Genomic DNA, 21,561 nt, shown 5'->3' on the forward strand with positions numbered 1-21,561 from the left:
AAACACAATAGACCGTCACTATAGAAGCCAAATTTCAGATTTCTCCTCCTTATTCTTGGGAAAATATTTGATAATTTCAGTTGTAATTTAATATATGTTTTGTTTTTTTCAGTAAATATTTATTAAACATCTACTACCAGGCACAGTGCTGTCTGTCCTCAAGGATATAAAAGGGATGGCTATTGAGCTGTTAGATATTGAGATATAATGGCCATGCCAGCTGTTAAAATACTGAAATACAGTACTTCTCTTCTAGTTCAGAAATACATACTGTCCCGAGTTCCACCTTCCATCCCTCCATCACCACTGCCTGACCCCTCTCTCCTGCCATCCAATCACCTCCCAATGATTCAGCAACTAAGTTGTTAATATCTAGCAATGTGGGGGTAGGGGAGGCACCTGCAGAATGTGGCTCCAGCCTTTTATCCATTCTAATTGCATACTGGGAAGTCCTGACTGAAGAGCAAAGGTTCCGACTCTAAAGGTCTTGCAGTCTAATAGGAATAGAACCCTGTCATCAATCAATTACACTAATTACCAAGCATGGTAATAGAGGCTCACACAGGGTCCTTTGTGGTCCCAGAGAAGCACAAAACTGACTGGAGACATGGGGATGGTCCTCACTAATATGGAGATGACATGTGGTTATACTAAGAGGACCCCGTGGGCTGGGGTGTGAGGATGACACTCCAGACAGGGAAATGGCATGCACAAAGGCATGGCAGCAGTGGAGAGCATGGGCTACATCTTGTAGGTGCTGAAGGGCCACTGGACGATATTTCTTTTTTGTTTTTAAAGAAAACTGTTTATTTGTATTCAACACAGTGCTTTCCAAATTTATTTGAGCATGTAAACATTTTTATATTATTAAAACATAGTTAACGATTATTTGCAATTATATAGCATTAGTTTGTACATTTATACATGGAAATATCAAATCAGATGTCCAAACAAGAAAAAATAGTGATAAAGAAAAGTGAAATTATCACATTTATATTTCACTTTAGCGTACACTACATTGTCATTAGGTGCTATATTATTTTAGTAAAGAATAAAATATTTGGTTATAGTCATATATTTCTCACCTTTAGTCTACCAATGATAAGAATACAAGGAAGTTCTGAATATTTTCCACCACATATAATTAGCTAGATCAACCAAAACCAGCTTACCATTTTTTCCCTTACAAATGCAGAGACTTTATTCTAAATTTTACCCTAAGACTACAAAGACAGACTGAAAAGGAGAAGCATAGCACTTACGTGAATAGCTGAAATATTCTAGAAACATTCTCTATACTTCCAATTAGCCTAAATTATTCAGATGTTTGCTTCCCTAAATGTTATAAAATAAGTTACACTTGGAAATAATTAGATTCTAATTATTAAAACAATAAAAGTTGCAGTTTAATATATGCTCAAAATAAGCTGTATGGGGAAGTACCATTTGTATTATTTCTCAATGCTCCTTGGTGGCCACAGCATATAATAGTTTATGTTTAGTTTGAACTGAGAACTAAAGATATAGTTGTTAAATAGCTGTGGCAGGATCAATTTATATTCTAACTTTGGCTTAAAAAAAAAGGTACAGGTTAATACAGTTTTGTTTACATTTATTTACTTTGCAGTATGATTGTAAGAAAAGTACCATGAGCTAACAGAATGTAATTATGACTTTGAGGGTCTTTACTTTTGATATCATTTTATTTTACAAAAAATTAAACTAACCAAAACAAACATAAATACCAATACAAAAAAATTACTAATTTTTTCTGTGTTCTTAAAAAGTTATTTTGCAACCATGCATTGCTCTTATTTTTTTCCTTTTCTTCTTTTTTTAAAATTAATTTTAATGGGGAGACATTGATAAATCAGGGTACATATGTTTAGAGAAAACATCTCCAGGTTATTTTGACATTTGATTATGCTCATTCCCATCACCCAAAGTCCAATTGTCTTCTGTCACCTTCTAACTGGTTTTCTTTGTGCCCCTTCCCTCCCCCACCCACTCCCTCTTCTCCCCCTCACCCCATAACCCCCACACTCTTGTACCTGTCTCTGAGTCTCATTTTTATGCCCCACCTATGTATGAAATCATATAGTTCTTAGTTTTTTCTGATTTACTTATTTCGCTCAGTATAATGTTATCAAGGTCCATCTATGTTGTTGTAAATGATCCGATGTTATCATTTCTTATGGCTGAGTAGTATTCCATAGTATACACGTACCAAAGCTTTTTAATCCACTCATCTACTGACGGACACTTGGGCTGTTTCCAGATCTTCACTATTGTGAACAATGCTGCCATAAACATGGGGGTGCATTTCTTCTTTTGAAACAGTGCTATGGTGTTCTTGGGGAATATTCCTAAAAGTGGGATAGCTGGGTCAAAAGGCAATTCAATTTTTCATTTCTTAAGGAATCTCCATAACGTTTTCCACAGTGGCTGCACCAGTCTGCATTCCCACCAGCAGTGCAGGAGGGTTTCATTTACTCCACATCCTCGCCAGGACTTATTCTATGTTGTTTTTTTGATGAGTGCCATTCTGACTGGCTTGAGGTGATATCTCATTGTGGTTTTAATTTACATTTCTCTAATGATTAGTGATGTTGAGCATTTTTTCATATGCCTATTGGCCATCTGTATCTTTGGAGAAGTGTCTATTCATTTCTTTCGCCCATTTTTTGATTAGATAGTTTGTCTTCCTGGTATTGAGTTTTACAAGTTCTTTATAAATTTTGGTTATTAACCCATTATCAGACGTATTGTCAAATATGTTCTCCCATTGTGTAGTTTGTCTTTTTATTCTGTTCTAATTGTCTTTAGCTGAGCAAAAGCTTTTTAGTTTGATATAGTCCCATTTGTTTATCCTGTCTTTTATTTCACTTGCCTTTGGAGATAAATCAGCAAATATATTGCTGCAAGAAATGTCAAAGAGTGTACTGCCTATTTTTCTTCTAAGATGCTTATGGTTTTATGGCTTAAATATAAGTCTTTTATCCATTTTGAGTTTATTTTTGTGAATGGTGTAAGTTGGTGTTCTAGTTTCATTTTTTTGCAAGTAGCTGTCCAATTTTCCCAACACCATTTGTTAAAGAGACTATCTTTACTCCATTGTATGCTCTTACCTCCTTTGTCAAATATCAGTTGTCTCTAAAGGTATGGGTTTATTTCTGGGTTCTCTGCTCTGTTCCATTGATCTATATGCCTGTTCTTATGCCAGTACTAGGCTGTTTTGAGTACAATGGCCTTATTGTATAACTTGATATCCGGAAGTGTGATACCTCCCACTTAATTCTTCCTTTTCAAGATTGCTGAGGCTATTTGTGTTCTCTTTTGGTTCCATATAAATTTTTGGAATATATGTTCTATATCTTTTAAGTAAATCATTAGTATTTTAATCGGTATTGCATTGAATTTATAAATTGCTTTGGGTAATATAAAGATTTTAATGATGTTTATTCATCCTAACCATGAAGCACGGTATATGCTTCCACTTGTTTGTATCTTCCCTGATTTCTTTTATCAATGTTTTATAATTTTCCGAGTACAAGTCTTTAATCTCCCTGGTTAAATTTATTCCCAGGTCCTTTATATTTTTTATTGCAATGGTGAAGGGAATTGCTTCCTTAATTTCTCTTTCTGACAGTTCATTGTGAGTGTATAAAAATGCCTCTGATTTCTGAGTATTAATTTTATATCCTGCCACCTTGCTGAATTCATTTATCAGGTCCAGTAGTTTTTTGGCTGAGACTTTAGGGTTTTTTATATACAATATCATATTATCTGCAAATAATGATAGTTTTACTTCTTCTTTTCCAATTTGGATGCCTTTTATTTCTTTTTCTTGCCTGAGTACTGTGGCTAGGACTTCCAGAACTATGTTGAATAAGAGTGGTGAAAGGGGGCACCCCTGCTTTGTTACAGATCTTAAGGGCATTGCTTTTAATTTTTGCCCATTGAGTATGATGTTGGCTGTGGGTTTGTCATAGATGGCCATTATCATATTGAGGTATGTTCCCTGTATTCCCACTTTGCTGAGAGTTTTGATCATGAATGGGTGTTGGATTTTATCAAATGGTTTTTTTTTTCTGCATCTATTGAAATTATCATGTAGTTTTTCTCCTTCCTTTTGTTTATGTGATGAATCACATTGATTGATTTGTGAATATTGTACCAGCCTTGCCACATGATCATGGTGTATGATTTTGTTCATATATTGCTGGATCCGGTTTGCTAATATTTTGTTGAGGATTTTAGCATCTAAATTCATCACGGATATTAGCCTATAATTTTCTTTCTTTGTGTCGTCTTTGCCCGATTTTGGAATCAGAATTATGCTTGCCTCATAAAAGGAGCTTGGAAGTGTTCCTTCTTCCTGAATTTTTTTTTTTAAAATTATTTATTTATTTTTACAGGGACAGAGAAAGAGTCAGAGAGAGGGACAGACAGACAGGAATGGAGACAGATGAGAAGCATCAATCATCAGTTTTTCATTGTGACATCTTAGTTGTTCATTGATTGCTTTCTCACATGTGCCTTAACCACAGGCCTTCAGCAGACCGAGTAACCCCTTGCTTGAGCCAGTGACCTTGGGTCCAAGCTGGAGAGCTTTTTGCTCAAGCCGGCAACCTCGGAGTCTCGAACCTGAGTCCTTCTGCATCCCGGTCTGACGCTCTATCCACTGCGCCACCACCTGGTCAGGCATTCCTGAATTTTTTGAAATAGCTTGAGAAGGATAGGAGTTAGTTCTTCTTTGAATATTTGGTAGAATTTACTTGTGAAGCCATCAGGCCCAGGACTTTTCTTTTTTGGGAGTTTTTTGATAACTGTTTTGATCTCATTTGTTGTAATCGGTCTGTTTGGGTTTTCTGATTCTTCCAGATTAATTTTTGGAAGATTATACATTTCAAGGAATTTTTCCATTTCATCTAGGTTGTCTAGTTTTTTGGTGTACAGTTCTTCATAGTATTTTCTTATAATATTTTGTATTTCTGTTGTGTCAGTTGTTATTTCTCCACTCTCATTTCTAATTTTAATTATTTGAGTCCTCTCTCTTTTTTTCTTTGTGAGTCTGGTTAAAGGTTCATCGATCTTGTTTACTTTTTCAAAGAACCAGCTCCTGTTTTCATTGATCCTCTGTATTGTTTCCTTAGCCTCTATGTCATTTATTTCTGCTATGATCTTGATTATTTCCTTCCTTCTACTAGCTCTGGGCTTTACTTGCTGTTCTTTTTCTAGTTCTTTTAGATGCTGGGTCAAGTTGTTTATTTGAGCTCTTTCTAGCTTCTTAAGGTTTGCCTGTAATGCTATGAACTTCCCTCTCAGGACTCTTTTGCTCTGTCCCATAAATTTTGAGTTGATGTATGCTTATTATCATTCGTTTCTAGGAATTTTTTTATTTCTTCTTTGCTCTCATTGTTAACCCATTCGTTATTTAATAACATGCTATTTAGTTTCCATGTGTTTGCGTATTTTTCAGTTTTTCTGTTGTTCATTTCTAGTTTCATGCCATTGTGATCAGAGAAAGTGCTCGATATGATTTCAGTCTTCTTCAATTTGTTAAAACCACTTTTGTGCCCTAACATGTGGTCTATCCTAGAAAATGTACCATGAGTACTTGAAAAGAATGTATATTCTGCTGCTCTGGGTTGAAAGATTCTGAAGATATCTATTAAATTGAGTTGATCTAGTGTGTCCTTTAAGTCTGCTGTTTTTTTGTTAATTTTCTTTCTTGAGGATCTATCTAGTGATGTTAGTGGGGTATTGAAATCTCCTACTATTATAGTATTGCTGTTGATCTTGCCCTTTATATCCATCAAAGTCTGCTTTAGGTGCTCCTATATTAGGTACGTAGATATTTATAATGGTTATATCTTCCTTTTGGATTGCTCCCATTATCATTATGTAGTGACTTTCTTTATCTCTTACTATAGCCTTTGTTTTAAAGTCTATTTTTCTGAAATAAGTATTGCTACCCTAGCTTTTTTTTTCATTTCCATTTGCATGAAATATTTTTTTTCCATCTTTTTATCTTCAGTCTATGTGCATCGTTTGTTTTAAGGTGTGTCCCTTGTAGACAGCATATGTACGGGTCCTGTTTTCTTATCCATGCAGCTACCCTATGTCTTTTATCCAATCATTTAATCCATTTACATTTAAAGTTATTATTGATATGTAGTTGTTTATTGCCATTTTATTCTTTAAAATGTATTTCTCTTTTGCTATATTCTTTTTCTCCTTTGATCTGTTTACAACAGGCCCCTTAACATTTCTTGCAGCATTGGTTTGGTGGTAGTGAATTTCTTGAGTTGTTTTTTTGTCTGTAAAGCTTTTTATTTCTCCTTCAATTTTAAATGATAGCCTTGCTGGATAAAGTATTCTTGGGTGTAGGCTCATGTTCTGCATTACTTTGAATATTTCTTGTCATTCCCTTCTGGCCTCAAGTGTTTCTGTTGAGAAGTCGGATGTCGTCCTTATGGGGGCTCCTTTGTAGGTGATAGTCTTTTTTTCTCTAGCAGCTTTTAATATTTTCTCTTTATCACTTAGCTTTGGTATTTTAATTATAATGTGTCTTGGTGTAGATTTTTTTGGGTTTCTCTTTAATGGAGGAGTTCTCTGTGCTTCTTGAACTTGTGAGACATATTCCTGCCTTAATTTAGGGAAGTTTTCAGCTATGATGTGTTTGAACAAAGTCTCTATCCCTTGTTCTTTCTCTTCTTCAGGAACCCCTATGATGTGGATGTTATTTCTCTTCATGTTGTCACAGAGCTCTTTTAGAATTTCCTCAGACTTTCTGAGTCTCTTTTCTTTTTTCTGCTCTGCTTCTATGCCTTCATTTATCTTGTCCTCTCACTTGCTGATTTGATTCTCAGCTTCATCCCACCTGCTTTTAATTCTTTCCATTGTGTTCTTCATTTCTGATATTGTATTTGTCATTTCTGACTGATTCTTTTTCTTATTTCAATGTCCTTTCTTATATTTGCTATCTCTTTATTTAGATGTTCGTAATGACCATCTATTGTTCTAAGATCTGTGAGCATCCTAACAATCATTATTTTAAATTCTGTATCTGGTAATTTGGTTATATCTGACTCATTCAGGTCCTTTTCTGGGGATTTCTCTTGATTCATTTGTGTTGCATTTCTCTGCCTTCTCATTTTGGCCACTGGAGTCCACTGGGTGTGGCCTCTGTGTTCCCTAGGTGTAGTCTGTCTGCAGGCCCACCATCCCCTCTGCTGCTGCTGCCTAGGGCATATGGGTATGGGCATTGCCAGTGTCAGCCCACTGGGGCTGTTGCTGTGGTTTCTGCCTTTCCTTCACAGGAGTGGCTGTGATCATGTGCTCGGTGTACAAGCCTTGGTGGCCTTGGCCTTTGCCCCACCCCTGTGGGTGGGCCACTGGAGTATTTTAATCCACCCAGAAGCTGGCATATACTAGCTGCCTCTTGCTACAGGCCCAGAGAGTGAGCAAAGACCTTGGGATTCAGCACATTCAAGTATGTGCAAGCAGTGCTGAGTAGGGAGGGGGTTACAGGTTGCTGGAATTAGAGAGGTGTAGCTGAACTCCTTTGGAGATGGTGGGGGGATTAGCATATATGAGTCTCAGGACCCTTCTATTTTAGTACTATCTGTTTTCCTTGAATAGAACTCCCAAATTTGCTCTGGTCCCATGGCTTTTGTTCAGCTGGTGAGTGGGTCTCTTCTCACCCCCAGGCCTTTCCATGAGCTTCTGACTCATATCTCATGTGATCTTTTTTTTTTAACAACTCTTTAAGAATTGTTAATAAATAAAACATACAAAAGAATACATAATGATCTATGAAAATTAATGAATAATAAAAATAGTATAATGAATAATAATATTAAGACATAAAACATTACCAGTAAATTTGCAACCACTATTTTGAATTTTGTGACCATTCTTTTCTGATTGATTGTAATAATTTTGACACACACATATGTATTATCCTTAAATAATATGTTGTTAGCTTTGCCAGTGCTTTATCTTTCTAGAAACATGATAATGGTGTCTGTAAGCTCTTTTGTAACTTGCTTTTTCCATTCAATATTATCTCTTTGTAGTTCAGCCATGTTAACGATTACAGCCATAGTTCATGGCTATAATGTCTGATGCATGGAGTTACCACAGTTATTTTTCTCCGTTCTATTCCTAATTTACTTATGGGTTGTTTTCACATTTGTTTTTTTGTTTGTTTGTTTTTTGCTTTGTCCAACACTTCTATTGTGTATCTTTGTACATGGCATGGGGCACATGTTCTAGAGTTTCACATGGGTATATACCTAGAAATGAAATTGCAGATTTAGCACAAATTCATTGTTACTATCTAATGTCAGATTATTTTCCAAAATGGTTGTACTATTCATACACCCACCTGCAGTGCATGAAAATTTGTTTTTCTACATCACTGCCAACAGTGGGTATTATCAGACTTTTACATTTTGGGTGACATATATTCTTGGCTCTTTGTTCTTTCATTTCCTGTTTATTGTCCCCCAAATTCTGCCAGAACTCTATCCCATTACTTCCTCACTATCCCTCTTCAGCCCTTCTCATCTTCACCTGGTCCTTCTCAGTATTAAGTGGTCTGTACAGGGACTTCAAGATTCACCTGACAGAGATGAATCCCTCCTGGTAAGATCCACTCACACTATGCATTTTGAGGCCAAATAGTTATTTCCTTTAAACAAGTGAATATAGCAATTTTTACCAAAATTGTAGTGGCAGAAAACAAGTAACTTTGTAATTCATTCTTTCTTTTTCCTCCCTCCCTTCCTTCCTTCCTTCTTTTCTTCCTTCTTTCCTTCCTTTCTTCCTTCCTTCCTTCCTTCCTTCCTTCCTTCCTTCCTTCCTTCCTTCCTTCCTTCCTTCCTTCTTCTTTCCTCCCCCTCTCTACTCTCCCACACATCTCTCTTTCCTTTATTTTCCTTCCCTCTCCTCTCTCTCTCTCTCTTTCTTTCTTTCTTTCTTTCTTTCTTTCTTTCTCTCTCTCTTTTGTCTGTTTCTTTCCATCCACAAATTACTTTTTATTTGGACCATAAACCAGGCTTATGAGAACACTGGTTTACTAAACTGGCGAAAATTATATGCCTTAAAATTCAAACATCAGTCTTGGTTAAAACACAAATCTATCAACTTCCCTACAGGTTTTTGGAGCTATTTTGTATATAATTTCCTTCATTTGTAATCAGAAAGAATATTTCAGTTAAATAGTTTATTAAACTGAGCTATTATGTATAATGATATATACATTTTTTAAATCTTTCAAAACACAACCATGCTGCTTTTTTTCCTGCCAACAGTCTGGCAGCCAGCAGTGTCTTCCTAAGACTTTGTGTACTCAATGACCCTGGCTGGTTGGCTCAGTGGTAGAGCATTGGCCCAGTGTGTGGAAGTTCTGGGTTCGATTCCCAGTTAGGGCACACAAGAAAAGTGACCATCTGCTTCTCCACCCCATCCCATTCTCTATCTCTCTAGCTCTCTCTTTCTTTTCTCTCCCACAACCATGACTTGATTGGTTTGAGCACATGGAACCCAGGTGCTGAGGATGGCTTCATGGAGCCTCTGCCTCAGGTGCTAAAAATAGCTCAGTTGCAAGCATGGCCCCAGATGGGCAGAGCATCCACCCCAGACAGGGGTTGTGGGGTGGATCCTGGTTGGGGCACATGTGGGGGTCTGCCACTCTATCTTCCATCCTCTCACTTGGAAAAAGAAGAAAAAGAAAAGAACCACAAGAGAAAAGCAGTTAGTTACCTACCAGGAAACTCCCATAAGACTGTCAGCTGATTTCTCAACAGAAACTTTGCAGACCATAGGGAATGACAAGAAATATTCAAAATGATGAAAACCAAGATTACTCTACCCAGCAAAGCTATCATTTAGAATCAAAGGACAGATAAAGAGCTTCCCAGACAAGAAAAAGCTAGAGTTCATCACCACCAAACTAGTATTACATGAAATGTTAGTGACTTCTTTAAGAAGTAGAAGAAGAAAAGATAAAAATATGAATATTAAAATGGCAATAAATATATCTATCAATAATTACTTTAAATAAAAATGGATTAAATGTTCCAATCAAAAGATACATGGTGGCCCTGGCCAGTTGGCGTAGTGGTAGAGCGTCGGCCTGGCGTGCGGGGGACCCAGGTTCGATTCCCGGCCAGGGTACATAGGAGAAGCGCCCATTTGCTTCTCCACCACCCCCCCCTTCCTCTCTGTCTCTCTCTTCCCCTCTTGCAGCCAAGGCTCCATTGGAGCAAAGATGGCCCGGGCGCTGGGGATGGCTCCTTGGTCTCTGCCCAGGCGCTAGAGTGGCTCTGGTTGCGGCATCGCCCCCTGGTGGGCAGAGCGTCGCCCCTGGTGGGCATGCCGGGTGGATCCCGGTCGGGTGCATACGGGAGTCTGTCTGACTGTCTCTCCCCATTTCCAGCTTCAGAAAAATAAATAAATAAAAAATAAAAAGATACATGGTGACTGAATGGGTAACAAAACAAGACTCTACATATATTGTCAACAAGAGACTCTGTTCAGATTGAAAGACACATACCAACTAAAAGTAATGGAATGCAAAAAGATGTTTATGAAAATGGAAACAAACCAATATGCTGGGGTAGCAATACTTACACCAGACAAAATAGATCTAAAAAACAAATGAGCAAGCAAAGCAGAAACATACTCATAGATACAGAGAACATTTTGATGGTTGCCAGATGGGAGGGGGATAAGCAAATGGGTGAAAAAGGTGAAAGGATTGAGAAATACAATTCAGTAGTTACAGAATATTCATGGGATGTAAAGTACAGCATGGAGAATATAGTCCATAATACTGTAATAACTATGCATGGTGTCAGATGGGTACTGGATTTGTTGTGGTGATCACTTTGTAAGTTATATAATGTCTAATCACCGGGTTATATACCTAAAACTAATATAATACTGTATGTCAACTGGAATTGAAAAATGTAATTATTATTTAAAGTTAAAAAAAAAAAAAGCAATGATTGCAAATATTTAAATGTAGCCATAGGACCTTAGGTCAGGTTCCTTAGAATTAGAAACAAGGGTTCTTTCCACATGATTTATGATATATTAAGGCATAACCCATAAAGTAGTGAAGGTTAGGGATGGGATGCCCAGCAACCCAGCCAAAAAGAAGTTCAAGGTGAAAGTCATCAGCCATAGCACTCCCAGATCTGGGTGATGGGTGCACCAGCTGATGAGAGAGAATGCTGTCAGCGTTCACTACAAATCTACAGCAAGCAGGTTGGTCTTGGATTTACACATCCACTTGTCAGTGCTCCATGTGACTTCATATATCTCTGGAATTATACTTACATGAAGCGATGGTATGGATTCCATGAACAGTTGAACAGTTATAAGCTGTCGCTTGGCACAGGTGATAATTTCCCAATGGATTGTATCAGAATTGGATAGTGCAGGGCTGATGAACTATCATCAGGATGCCTTCCCTCCCCAGGACAGGGACAGTGGTCTGGGCAGCCTCCAGGACTCACACTGGGGCTAGAAGTGGGTGGTAGAGTGGTCCTGCCTACATGAGAGCAATAATGAGAGTTCATTGTCTGTAGAAAAAATTTAAAAGACAACAAAACTTTTTGAATATTTTTATGTACCAACAATTCTAAATATTGTCAGTGATAAAATACTCCTTACAAGCCACTGTTAAGAAACATAAGGAGAAGTGATCACCTCGTCTGTGATCTCTGTCTCACTGTGGCCTCCAAGGTCACTGCTCTCATGTTTGCTCTTATCTGTGTCTCCTTGCCTGTGTGGCCCATCAGGCCCTCTTCCTCAGTGCTTGACGACCATCAGCTCCTGCTCTTCCTCTGCCTTAGTTTGAATCTCCTACTCCATATACTGTATGGAGGAATGCCTTCTTCAGAGGCTGCTTGTGAGATCAGGCTGTGGGACCAGAAACAGATGTGCCTCTGAATTGCTGCCTCTCTAAGCCTGTGCCAGATGTTTGACAGCTTCTGAGCCCAACCTCACCCATTTCTCTTCTTTATGCTACCAAACCAGAGGGGAGCTCCAGTCAGCACCTCCCTCAGCTCTACCATCTACCTGTCATTGTCTTCAATAGATGAGATGCCTGATTGCTTCCAGTTTTGCCCCTGGCTCATTCTACTCCCCTCTTAGCTCCTCAACTTCAGCCTTTCCATTTGTACCTCCTTAATGGAAAGTTGAAAGCCCAGGATGGTTTTACAAGGGATTTCTAGATTGTTGGAACGAAACAAAGAAGTGGTCCATCAATTCTCAAATCTTGTCTGAAGATGATTTTATAATCTCAACTTGTCATTGCTTCACCATTTACCCATCCATTCATCTATCCATCCATCCATCCATCCATTCATCTATCCTGATTTTGGCCTACTGGCCCCCATTTCATACTTCTTGACTTTTTTGTTTGTTTTTTATTGATTTTAATTTGTTGTGTTTACATAGTTACAAGTGTTCCCCGAATATATCTCCCTCCCTCCCCCCATATTCTACTTGATACCCCTTTGCCCTCCCCCACCATCTTCTCCCCTTCCCTCCATGACTTACTATCCTGCCCACTATCTCTCTGTGTTAAGTGTATATATTTTCATTACTGTCTTTTCTTTCTTTGATCCTCTCTTCTCATCCCCTTTCCTTCTGACTGCTTTCCCTCTGGACTCTTTGACCCCTTCTCTGCCTCTCTTTCATTCCTCAGTTCACCTTGTTCATTGGATTCCTCATATGAGTGAGGTCATATGACACTTTTCCTTCTCTGCCTGGTTTATTTCACTTAGCATAACAGACTCCAGGTCCATCCATATTATCACAAAGGGTAAGATTTCCTTCTTTTTCATGGCTGCATAGTATTCCATTGTGTATATGTACCACTGCTTTTTAATCCACTAGCCTACTGACGGACACTTGGGCTGTTTCCGGATCTTGGCTATTGCAAACAATGCTGCAATAAACATGGGGGTGCATTTTTTCTTTTGAGTCAGTGATTTCTTATTCTTAGAATATATTCTTAGAAGTGGAATAGCTGGGTCAAAAGGCAGTTTGATTTTTAATTTTTTTCTCTTTTTTATTTATTTACTTATTTATTAAATTTAATGCAGTGACATTGATAAATCAGGGTACATATGTTGAGAGAAAACATCTCTAGATTATTTTGACATTTGATTGTGCTGTATACTCCTCCCCCAAAGTTAAATTGTCTTCTGTCACCTTCTATCTGGTTTTCTTTGTGCCCCTCCCCTCACCCAACCCCTCACTCCTTCTTCGCCCCATCCCCTCTCCCCCACGTCCCACTCCTATTGCAATCACATTCTTGTTCATGTCTCTGAGTCTCATTTTTATGTCCCTTCTATGTATGGATTCATATAGTTCTTAGTTTTTTCTGATTTACTTATTTCACTCCATATAATGTTACCAAGGTCCATCCATGTTATTGTAAATGATCCGATGTCATCATTTCTTATGGTTGAGTAGTATTCCATAGTATATATGTACCAAAGCTTTTTAATCCACTCGTCCTCTGACGGACACTTGGGCTGTTTCCAGATCTTCGCTATTGTGAACAATGCTGCCACAAACATGGGGGGTACATTTCTCCTTTTGGAGCCGTTCTATGGTTTCCTTGGGGTATATTCCTAAAAGTGGGATAGCTGGGTCAAAAGGCAGTTCGATTTTCAGTTTTTTGAGGAATCTCCATACTGTTTTCCACAGTGGCTGCACCAGTCTGCATTCCCACCAGCAGTGCAGGAAGGTTCCCTTTTCTCCACATCCTCGCCAGCACTTATTCTGTGTTCTTTTGTTGATGAACGCTATTCTGGCTGGTTTGAGGTGATATCTCATTGTGGTTTTAATTTGCTTTTCTCTAATGATTAGTGATGTTGAGCATTTTTTCATATGCCTGTTGGCCATCTGTATGTCCTCTTTGGAGAAGTGTCTATTCATCTCTTTTGCCCATTTTTGGATTGGATTGTTTGTCTTCCTGGTGTTGAGATTTACAAGTTCTTTATAAATTTTGTTTATTAACCCCTTATCAGATGTATTGTCAAATATGTTCTCCCATTGTGTAGTTTGTCTTTTTATTCTGTTCTTGTTGTCTTTAAGTTATTATTGATATGTAGTTGTTCATTGCCATTTTATTCTTTAAAGGTGTATTCCTTTTTTGCTATATTCTTTTCCCACTTTGATCTGTTTACAACAGGCCCCTTTTCATTTCCTGCAACATTGGTTTGGTTGTAATGAATTCCTTGAGTTGCTTTTTGTCTGGGAAGCTTTTTATTTCTCCTTCAATTTTAAATGATAGCCTTGCTGGATAAAGTAGTCTTGGTTGTAGGCTCTTGTTCTGCATTACTTTGAATATTTCTTGCCATTCCCTTTTGGCCTCAAGTGTTTCTGTTGAGAAGTCGGATGTCATCCTTATGGGGGCTCCTTTGTAGGTGATAACTTTTTTTTCTCTTGCAGCTTTTAATATTTTCTCTTTATTGCTTAACTTTGGTATTTTAATTATGATGTGTCTTGGTGTAGGTTTCTTTGGGTTTCTCTTTAATGGAGTCCTCTGTGCTTCTTGGACTTGTGAGAGTTTCTCTTGCATTAATTTAGGGAAGTTTTCAGCTATGATATGATTGTTGAACAAAGTCTCTATCCCTTGTTCTTTTTCTTCTTCAGGAACCCCTATGATGCGGATGTTATTTCTCTTCATGTTGTCACAGAGCTCTCTAAGAGTTTCCTCTGACTTTTTGAGTCTCTTTTCTCTTTTCTTCTCTGCTTTCATGCCTTCATTCCAGTTGTCCTCCAACTCGCTGATTCGATCTTCAGCTCTATCTATCCTGTTTTTAATTCCTTCCATTGTGGTCTTTATTTCTGATATTGTATTTGTCATCTCTGACTGATTCTTTTTTATACTTGCTATTTCTTTATTTTGGTGTTCATAATGACCATCCATTGTTGTTCTAAGATCCCTAGGCATCCTTACAATCATTATTTTGAACTCCGCATCTGGAAGTTTGATTATTTCTATATCACTCAGTTCATCTCCTGAAGGTGTCTCTTGTGGTTTCATTTGGATTGCACTTCTTTGTCTTCTCATTGTCTGTTTTTGGGTGTTTTATTTGTAGAGTTGGTTGAGTCTAGGCTTGGTGTTGCCTGCCTCCAGTTTTCAGATGTGTTATTTCTAGGTCTTCTTGGATTGATATCAGCTGTTATCTGTAATCCACTTTTGGATTTGGGCAGCTTTGAAGTCTTGATTTGTTTGTTTTCTTAACAGGTAATAGTCTTGTTTACTGATCTCAGCAGGGGGCTTCCTTGAAACTGTATCCAGGAATGCGATGGGTGTAACCTGAGTCTCTGAAGGCCTCTTTAGCCAAATAATCTCTCAGGGGGCAGGGTGTTTTCTCAGCTTCAGTAGGGGGAGGTGTATCTCAGATCTCCATGGAGACCTGAGTTACTGCCCCTCCTCCCCACTTCTTCTTTTCAGCTGTGTCTTGTTGCGCTGATTGGAGCTGGATAGATGTCCGGAGATCTCTGATCCGGAAGCAATTCAGCTCTGTTTTGTGAAAGGTTCAGTCCCTCCCCCAGCTATGGCCGCCTCCAGCACGGATGAGTCAGCTTTTTTCAGATCGTCTCCTGCATTGCTTAGCCCCTCACAGTCTGTCCCTCTCTCTTTCCTTTCCACTTGGGAGATAAGCTGGTCTTTTCAACACACCTTGCTCCCTGGTCGCCAGGCAAGTGACTGTGAGCAGTATTTTCTGCTCTTTTCCCTTGTGTGAGATCCCCTCTGGGCTCTCAGCCTCACCCCCCACCTCCGTTCCTGTAAGCAGAGGAGATTCAGGCGCTCTCTACCAGGTTTTTTGTGGCTTCTTCTTTGCTCCTTGGTTTTTGAGAGCTGTTCTTGTAGTTCAGAGTTGGTTTTTCATGCTGATTTTTCCTAAATTGATTTGTATTCCAGTTTGGTGGTGAGAGCTGGGCGTCTGTGTGTCCGCCTACTCCAGTGCCATCTTTTCAGTCCCTGATTTTTAATTTTTTGAGGAATCTCCGTACTGTTTTCCACAGTGACTGCAACAGTCTGCATTCCCATCAGCAGTGCAGGAGGGTTCCCTTTTCTTCACCCCCTCACCACATTTGTTATGTGTTGTTTTGTTGATGACTGCCATTCTGACTGGTGTGAGGTGATATCTCATTGTGGTTTTAATTTGCATTTCTCTAATGATTAGTGATGTTAAACATTTTTTCATATTCCCATTGGAGAAATGTCTATTCAGTTCTTTTCCCCAATTTTTGAATAGATTGTTTGCTTTCCTGGTGTTGAGTTTAACAAGTTCTTTGTAGATTTTGGTTATTAACTCCTTATCAGACATTTTGGCGATTATGTTCTCCCATTGTGTGGGTTGTCTTTTTTTTTTTTTACGTTGTCTTTTGCTGTGCAAAAGCTTTTTAGTTTGATGTAGTCTCATTTATTCAGCAAATATATTGCTGCAAGAAATGTCAGAGAGCTTACTGCCTATGTTTTCTTTCAAGATGACCATGGTTTCATGACTCACATTCAAGTCCTTTATCCATTTTGAGTTTATTTTTGTGAATGGTGAAAGTTGGTGATCTATTTTTATTTTTTTGCATGTACTTGTCCAATTTTCCCAGCACCATTTGTTAAAGAGACTGTCTTTACTCCATTGTATGCCCTTACCTCCTTTGTCAAATATCAGTTGGCCATAAAGGTGTGGGTGTATTTCTGGGTTCTCCATTCTGTTCCATTGATCTGTATGCTTGTTCTTATGCCAGTACCAAGCTGTTTTGAGTACAATGGCCTTGTAGTATAACTTGATATCAGGAAGTGTGATACCCCTGCTTTATTTTTCTTTTCCAAGATTGCTAAGGTTATTCGTGTTCTTTTTTGGTTCTATATAATTTTTTGGAATATTTGCTCTATATCTTTGAAGTATGATATTGATATTTTAATAGAAATTGCATTGAATTTATAGATTGATTTGGGCAGTATAGACATTTTAATGATGTTTACTCTTCCTATCCATGAACATGGTATATGTTTTCACTTGTTTGTATCTTCCTTGATTTCTTTTATCAATGTTTTATAATTTTCTGAGTACAGGTCTTTAACCTCCTTGGTTAAATTTATTCCTAGATACTTTATTTTTTTGGTTGCAATAGTAAAGGGAATTGTTTCCTTAATTTCTCTTTCAGACAGTTCATTGTGGGTGTATATAAATGCCACTGATTTCTGAATATTGATTTTATATCCTTCCACTTTACTGAATTCATTTATCAGTTCCAGTAGTTTTTTTGACTGAGACTTTAGGGTTTTCTATGTACAGTATCAAGTCATCAGCAAATAATGAAAGTTTTACTTCTTTTTTTCCAAATTGGATGCCTTTTGTTTCTTCTTCTTATCTTATTGCTGTGGCTAGGACTTCCAGAACTATGTTGAATAAGAGTGGTGAAAGGGGGCACCCCTGCCTTGTTCCTGTTCTTAAAGGAATTTCTTTTAATTTTTGCCCATTGAGTATGATGTTGGCTGTGGGTTTGTCATAGATGACCTTTATCATGTTGAGGTATATTTCCTGTATTCCCACTTTGTTGAGAGTTTTGATCATGAATGGGTGCTGGATTTTATCAAATGCTTTTTTCTGCATCTCTTGAAATTATCATGTGGTTTTTTTCCTTCCCTTTGTTTATGTGATGAATTACATTGATAGATTTGCAAATACTGTACCAGCCTTGCCTCCCCAGAATAAATCCCATTTGATCATGATGTATGACTTTTTTCATGTATTGCTGGATCTGATTTGCTAATATTTTGTTGAGAATTTTAGCATCTAAGTTTATTAGGGATATTGGCCTATTGTTTTCTTTCTTTGTAGTGTCTTTGCCTGGTTTTTGAATAAGGATTATGTTCACCTTGTAAAGGAGTTTGGAAGTTTTTCCTCTCTTGAATTTTTTGAAATAGCTTGAGAAGGATAGGAATTACAGTGGTACCTTGAGATACAAGTTTAATTCGTTCTGTAACTGAGCTCGTAAGTCACTCAACTAGAATATCAAACAAATTTCTCCCATTTAAAATAATTGACATAGACTTAATCTGTTCCAGCCCTGTGAAACATTCCCAAACCATCCTAAATTATGGAAAAAATACATGTTTTTAATTAAGAAACACACATATATACTTTACCAATGCATAACAAAATATATGAAATAAAAGAAAAAAAATGTTATTTAGTACTGTGTTCTTACCTTGGAGACAGAAGAGTGTGGCTAATGGAGGTAAATGGCAGAGGAGGAGGGAGGAAGGAAGGGATGCAGGCACTGTAGACACGTAAACTAAAACTGCACTTTCTTAACACTAAATGTAAACTAAAATTGCATTTTCTTTAAACAAAACTACAACTGCACTTTCTTTACTTAAAATGAAGCCACAAAAACTTAATTGTAAAAAAATGCACTTTCTTAACATTACGTATTTTTCATTCAATCATTACCTGTTTTTGCCTTTCTGGCTGCACTTTCGGCACTTTCACTTGCAGGACTTTTGAATAAAAATCTATCCAAAGAGGTTTGCTTTTGCCTGCCTTTTAAAATGTTATGGAAATGTGACAAACAAGTGTCATTAAAAAGTGCTGAAGCACAAACAATTGAAACTTTTTCTGGGTGTTTCTTTTCAATGAAACTTGAAAGCTTCTCCCACATTGCCAGCATGTCTTTAATTTCACAAACTGGACAACCTTCTTACACCATAAACAAGAATAAACTCAAAATGCATTAAAGATTTAAATGTTAGACTCGAAACCATAAAAATCCTAGAAAAAAACAGAGGCAGTAAAATCTTGGATATTTCTCATAGCAATATTTTTTTCTGATATGTCACCTCAGGCAAGGTAAACAAAAGAAAAAATAAACAAATAGGACTACATCAAACTACAAAGTTTTTATATACCAAAGGAAACCAACAACAAAATGAAAAGACAACCCACCAAATGGGAGAACATATTTACCAAAACATCTAATAAGGACTTGATATTCAAATTCATAAGGAAATTATAAAAATACCAAAAATCAATCCAATTAAGAAATGGGCAAAAGACCTAAATAGAGACGTCTCCAAAAAGAACATACATTTTGGGCGAGAAAACATTTCTGAATACACAGACCTACTCCAGGTCCAATACTGGTTGTTGGACTTCTAACCAATCAGGCTCTAGTGTATTTCCATCAAATAGCCCATAGTGTTGTTTGTTCTACCATGGTCTGGTTCCAAGCTCTGTAAGGGCAGGGACTTCCCAGCTTCTGTGAGGCCTGTTTGTCCAGTGGTTCCCTGGTGCCTTGGGGCCTGGTTTGTGAGGGAATGTCTTTCCCCTGTGATGGTGAGTAACCAACAGGATAAACCTGAAGTACCTGAGAGGCTGCAAGGACAGAGGCATTTGAAGTGTGGGCACTCAGAACAGTAGACCACCATTAAGTTCTGGTTCTGCCACTCCCTAGCCATGTCACATTGGGCTGGATACTTATTGTCTCTTGTGCCTCAGTTTCCTCTTCTGTAAATAGGGAGATTATAGTGTTACCACATAGGATTAGAATAGTTCCTATCTGGGAAATGTGTAGAAGAGCTGGCACCTAGAAATTATTGTATTGGTTTTGACTATTGTCATTACTAGTTGTTCATTACATAAGTTGAGTATCTACTCTTTGGTATCAAAAGAGCTAGTTGCAAAGAAAAATGATATATTCTATTTTTCCCTTTTTGCAGCAAAAAATACATTATTCCTTTGCAGTGCAGCTGCCCTGTGGATTTTGAGTTTCATATCACTTTGATTCAGTCTCATCAAGCCTTTACTATTGAGCCAACATCAGGTAAGGAGATTCAAGATTCCAGGTTCTCAATTTCCTTAAGAGTTCTTAGATCACAGAGGATTTGTAGAGTGGGTGTCAAGTTAGAAAAGAGAATCATCCATATTGAAATATGTTATTTTCAAATGTATAGCAGTAACAGATTTTACTTGTCTGACATAATGTAAGTTGGAATTGGACACTTGAGAATAAGGACACTTGGGATCATTGTGACATCCAGATAATTTATAATAATGTCTGGGTACATTTCTTCTAAGATCAAAACTTGAAATCAGAAGTTAATCCATTCTAATTCTAATTTTGGCTCTTTGTACCTCCTTGGTTTTGTATTCACCTTTCAATTCAATTTGAAATAAAATAGGAGTATCATTTCTTCCCAGGCTTTCAGAATCTCAGTGAAATTTCAAATGAATTGTGGAAGTGTGCCTTTGCATGCCACAAAGGACACAGATCCCAGTGCTGCTCAGGGCCTTTAAAAGTGAAGTCTGCACTGAAGTGATTCTGCTCCTGTTTCTGTCTCTTTTTTTTTTTAAATTTTTATTTATTTATTTATTTTTTACAGAGACAGAGAGTGAGTCAGAGAGAGAGGGATAGACAGGGACAGACAGACAGGAATGGATAGAGATGAGAAGCATCAATCATTAGTTTTTCATTGCGTGTTGCAACACCTTAGTTGTTCATTGATTGCTTTCTCATATGTGCCTGACGCGGGCCTTCAGCAGACCGAGTAACCCCTTGCTGGAGCCAGCGACCTTGGGTCTAAGCTGGTGAGCTTTGCTCAAACCAGATGAGTCTGCACTCAAGCTGGCGACCTCGAAGTCTCAAACCTGGGTCCTTCCGCATCCCAGTCCAACGCTCTATCCACTGCGCCACCTCCTGGTCAGGCCTGTTTCTGTCTCTTGATGTTTCAGTTTGAGGTTTAAATATCTGTCCACAGTGGTCTGATGTGAACACTAAAATTTTGTTTTTAAATAAATGTCAGGGAAGTTATCCATATGTTGCCTGATCTTTCATCATTTCAGGTGCCTATTTTGTCCAAAATGAGGGTTCAAATCAGAAACCTTGAATCACTTCTTTTCTTTTAATGAGAGAGAGAGAGAGAAAGAGAAAGGGACAGACAGGGATTGACAGACAGGAAGGGAGAGTGATGAGAAGCATCAGCTCATAGTTGCAGCATCTTAGTTGTTCACTGATTGCTTTCTCATATGTGCCTTGACTGAGGGGCCTACAAACGAGCCAGTTACCCCTTCCTCAAGCCAACGACCTTGGGCTCAAGCCAGCGACCATGGGGTCATGTTTATGATGCCAAAATCAAGCCGGTGAGCCAGCACTTAAGCCAGCAACCTTGGAGTTTTTTGAACCTGAGTCCTCAGCATCCCAGGCCATTGCTCTATCCACTGTGCCACCGCCTGGTCAGGCTAGACTATTGATTTCGGAATTCTGCTTCTATGATTTTGAATGATCTGCATCATATGGAATGGTATTGCCAGCATGGCTTCACAAACTGGCCTCCTAGGCTGGACCACTCAGCCTTCTCAGTAGCTATTTGATGAGGCTTAGGCCATCCACTGCTCCACTGGTCTCTCAGGCATTTTCTTACTTTGGCTTCCCACTTTGTTGCTATCCTGCTTTGTTGATGTAGCTGTTGTACTTTTGAGGCTATAGAATTTAGGGCTGACTTTT

The 21,561-nt window shown here is 38.1% G+C and overlaps 1 protein-coding gene across 2 annotated transcripts in view; it reads left to right on the forward strand.

Moving 5' to 3' along the window:
- CFAP221 (cilia and flagella associated protein 221) overlaps window positions 1-21,561 on the forward strand; it is a 94,191-nt gene that overhangs the window by 16,105 nt on the left and 56,525 nt on the right. For both annotated transcript variants that reach the window (XM_066280217.1, XM_066280216.1), the window contains exon 7: window positions 19,778-19,881. In XM_066280217.1, coding sequence (XP_066136314.1) covers window positions 19,778-19,881 — 104 coding nt within the window. The remainder of the gene's footprint in view (window positions 1-19,777; window positions 19,882-21,561) is intronic.

This window comes from Saccopteryx bilineata, chromosome 5 (assembly GCF_036850765.1).
Source record: "Saccopteryx bilineata isolate mSacBil1 chromosome 5, mSacBil1_pri_phased_curated, whole genome shotgun sequence".
Taxonomy (NCBI): Eukaryota; Metazoa; Chordata; class Mammalia; order Chiroptera; family Emballonuridae; genus Saccopteryx; species Saccopteryx bilineata.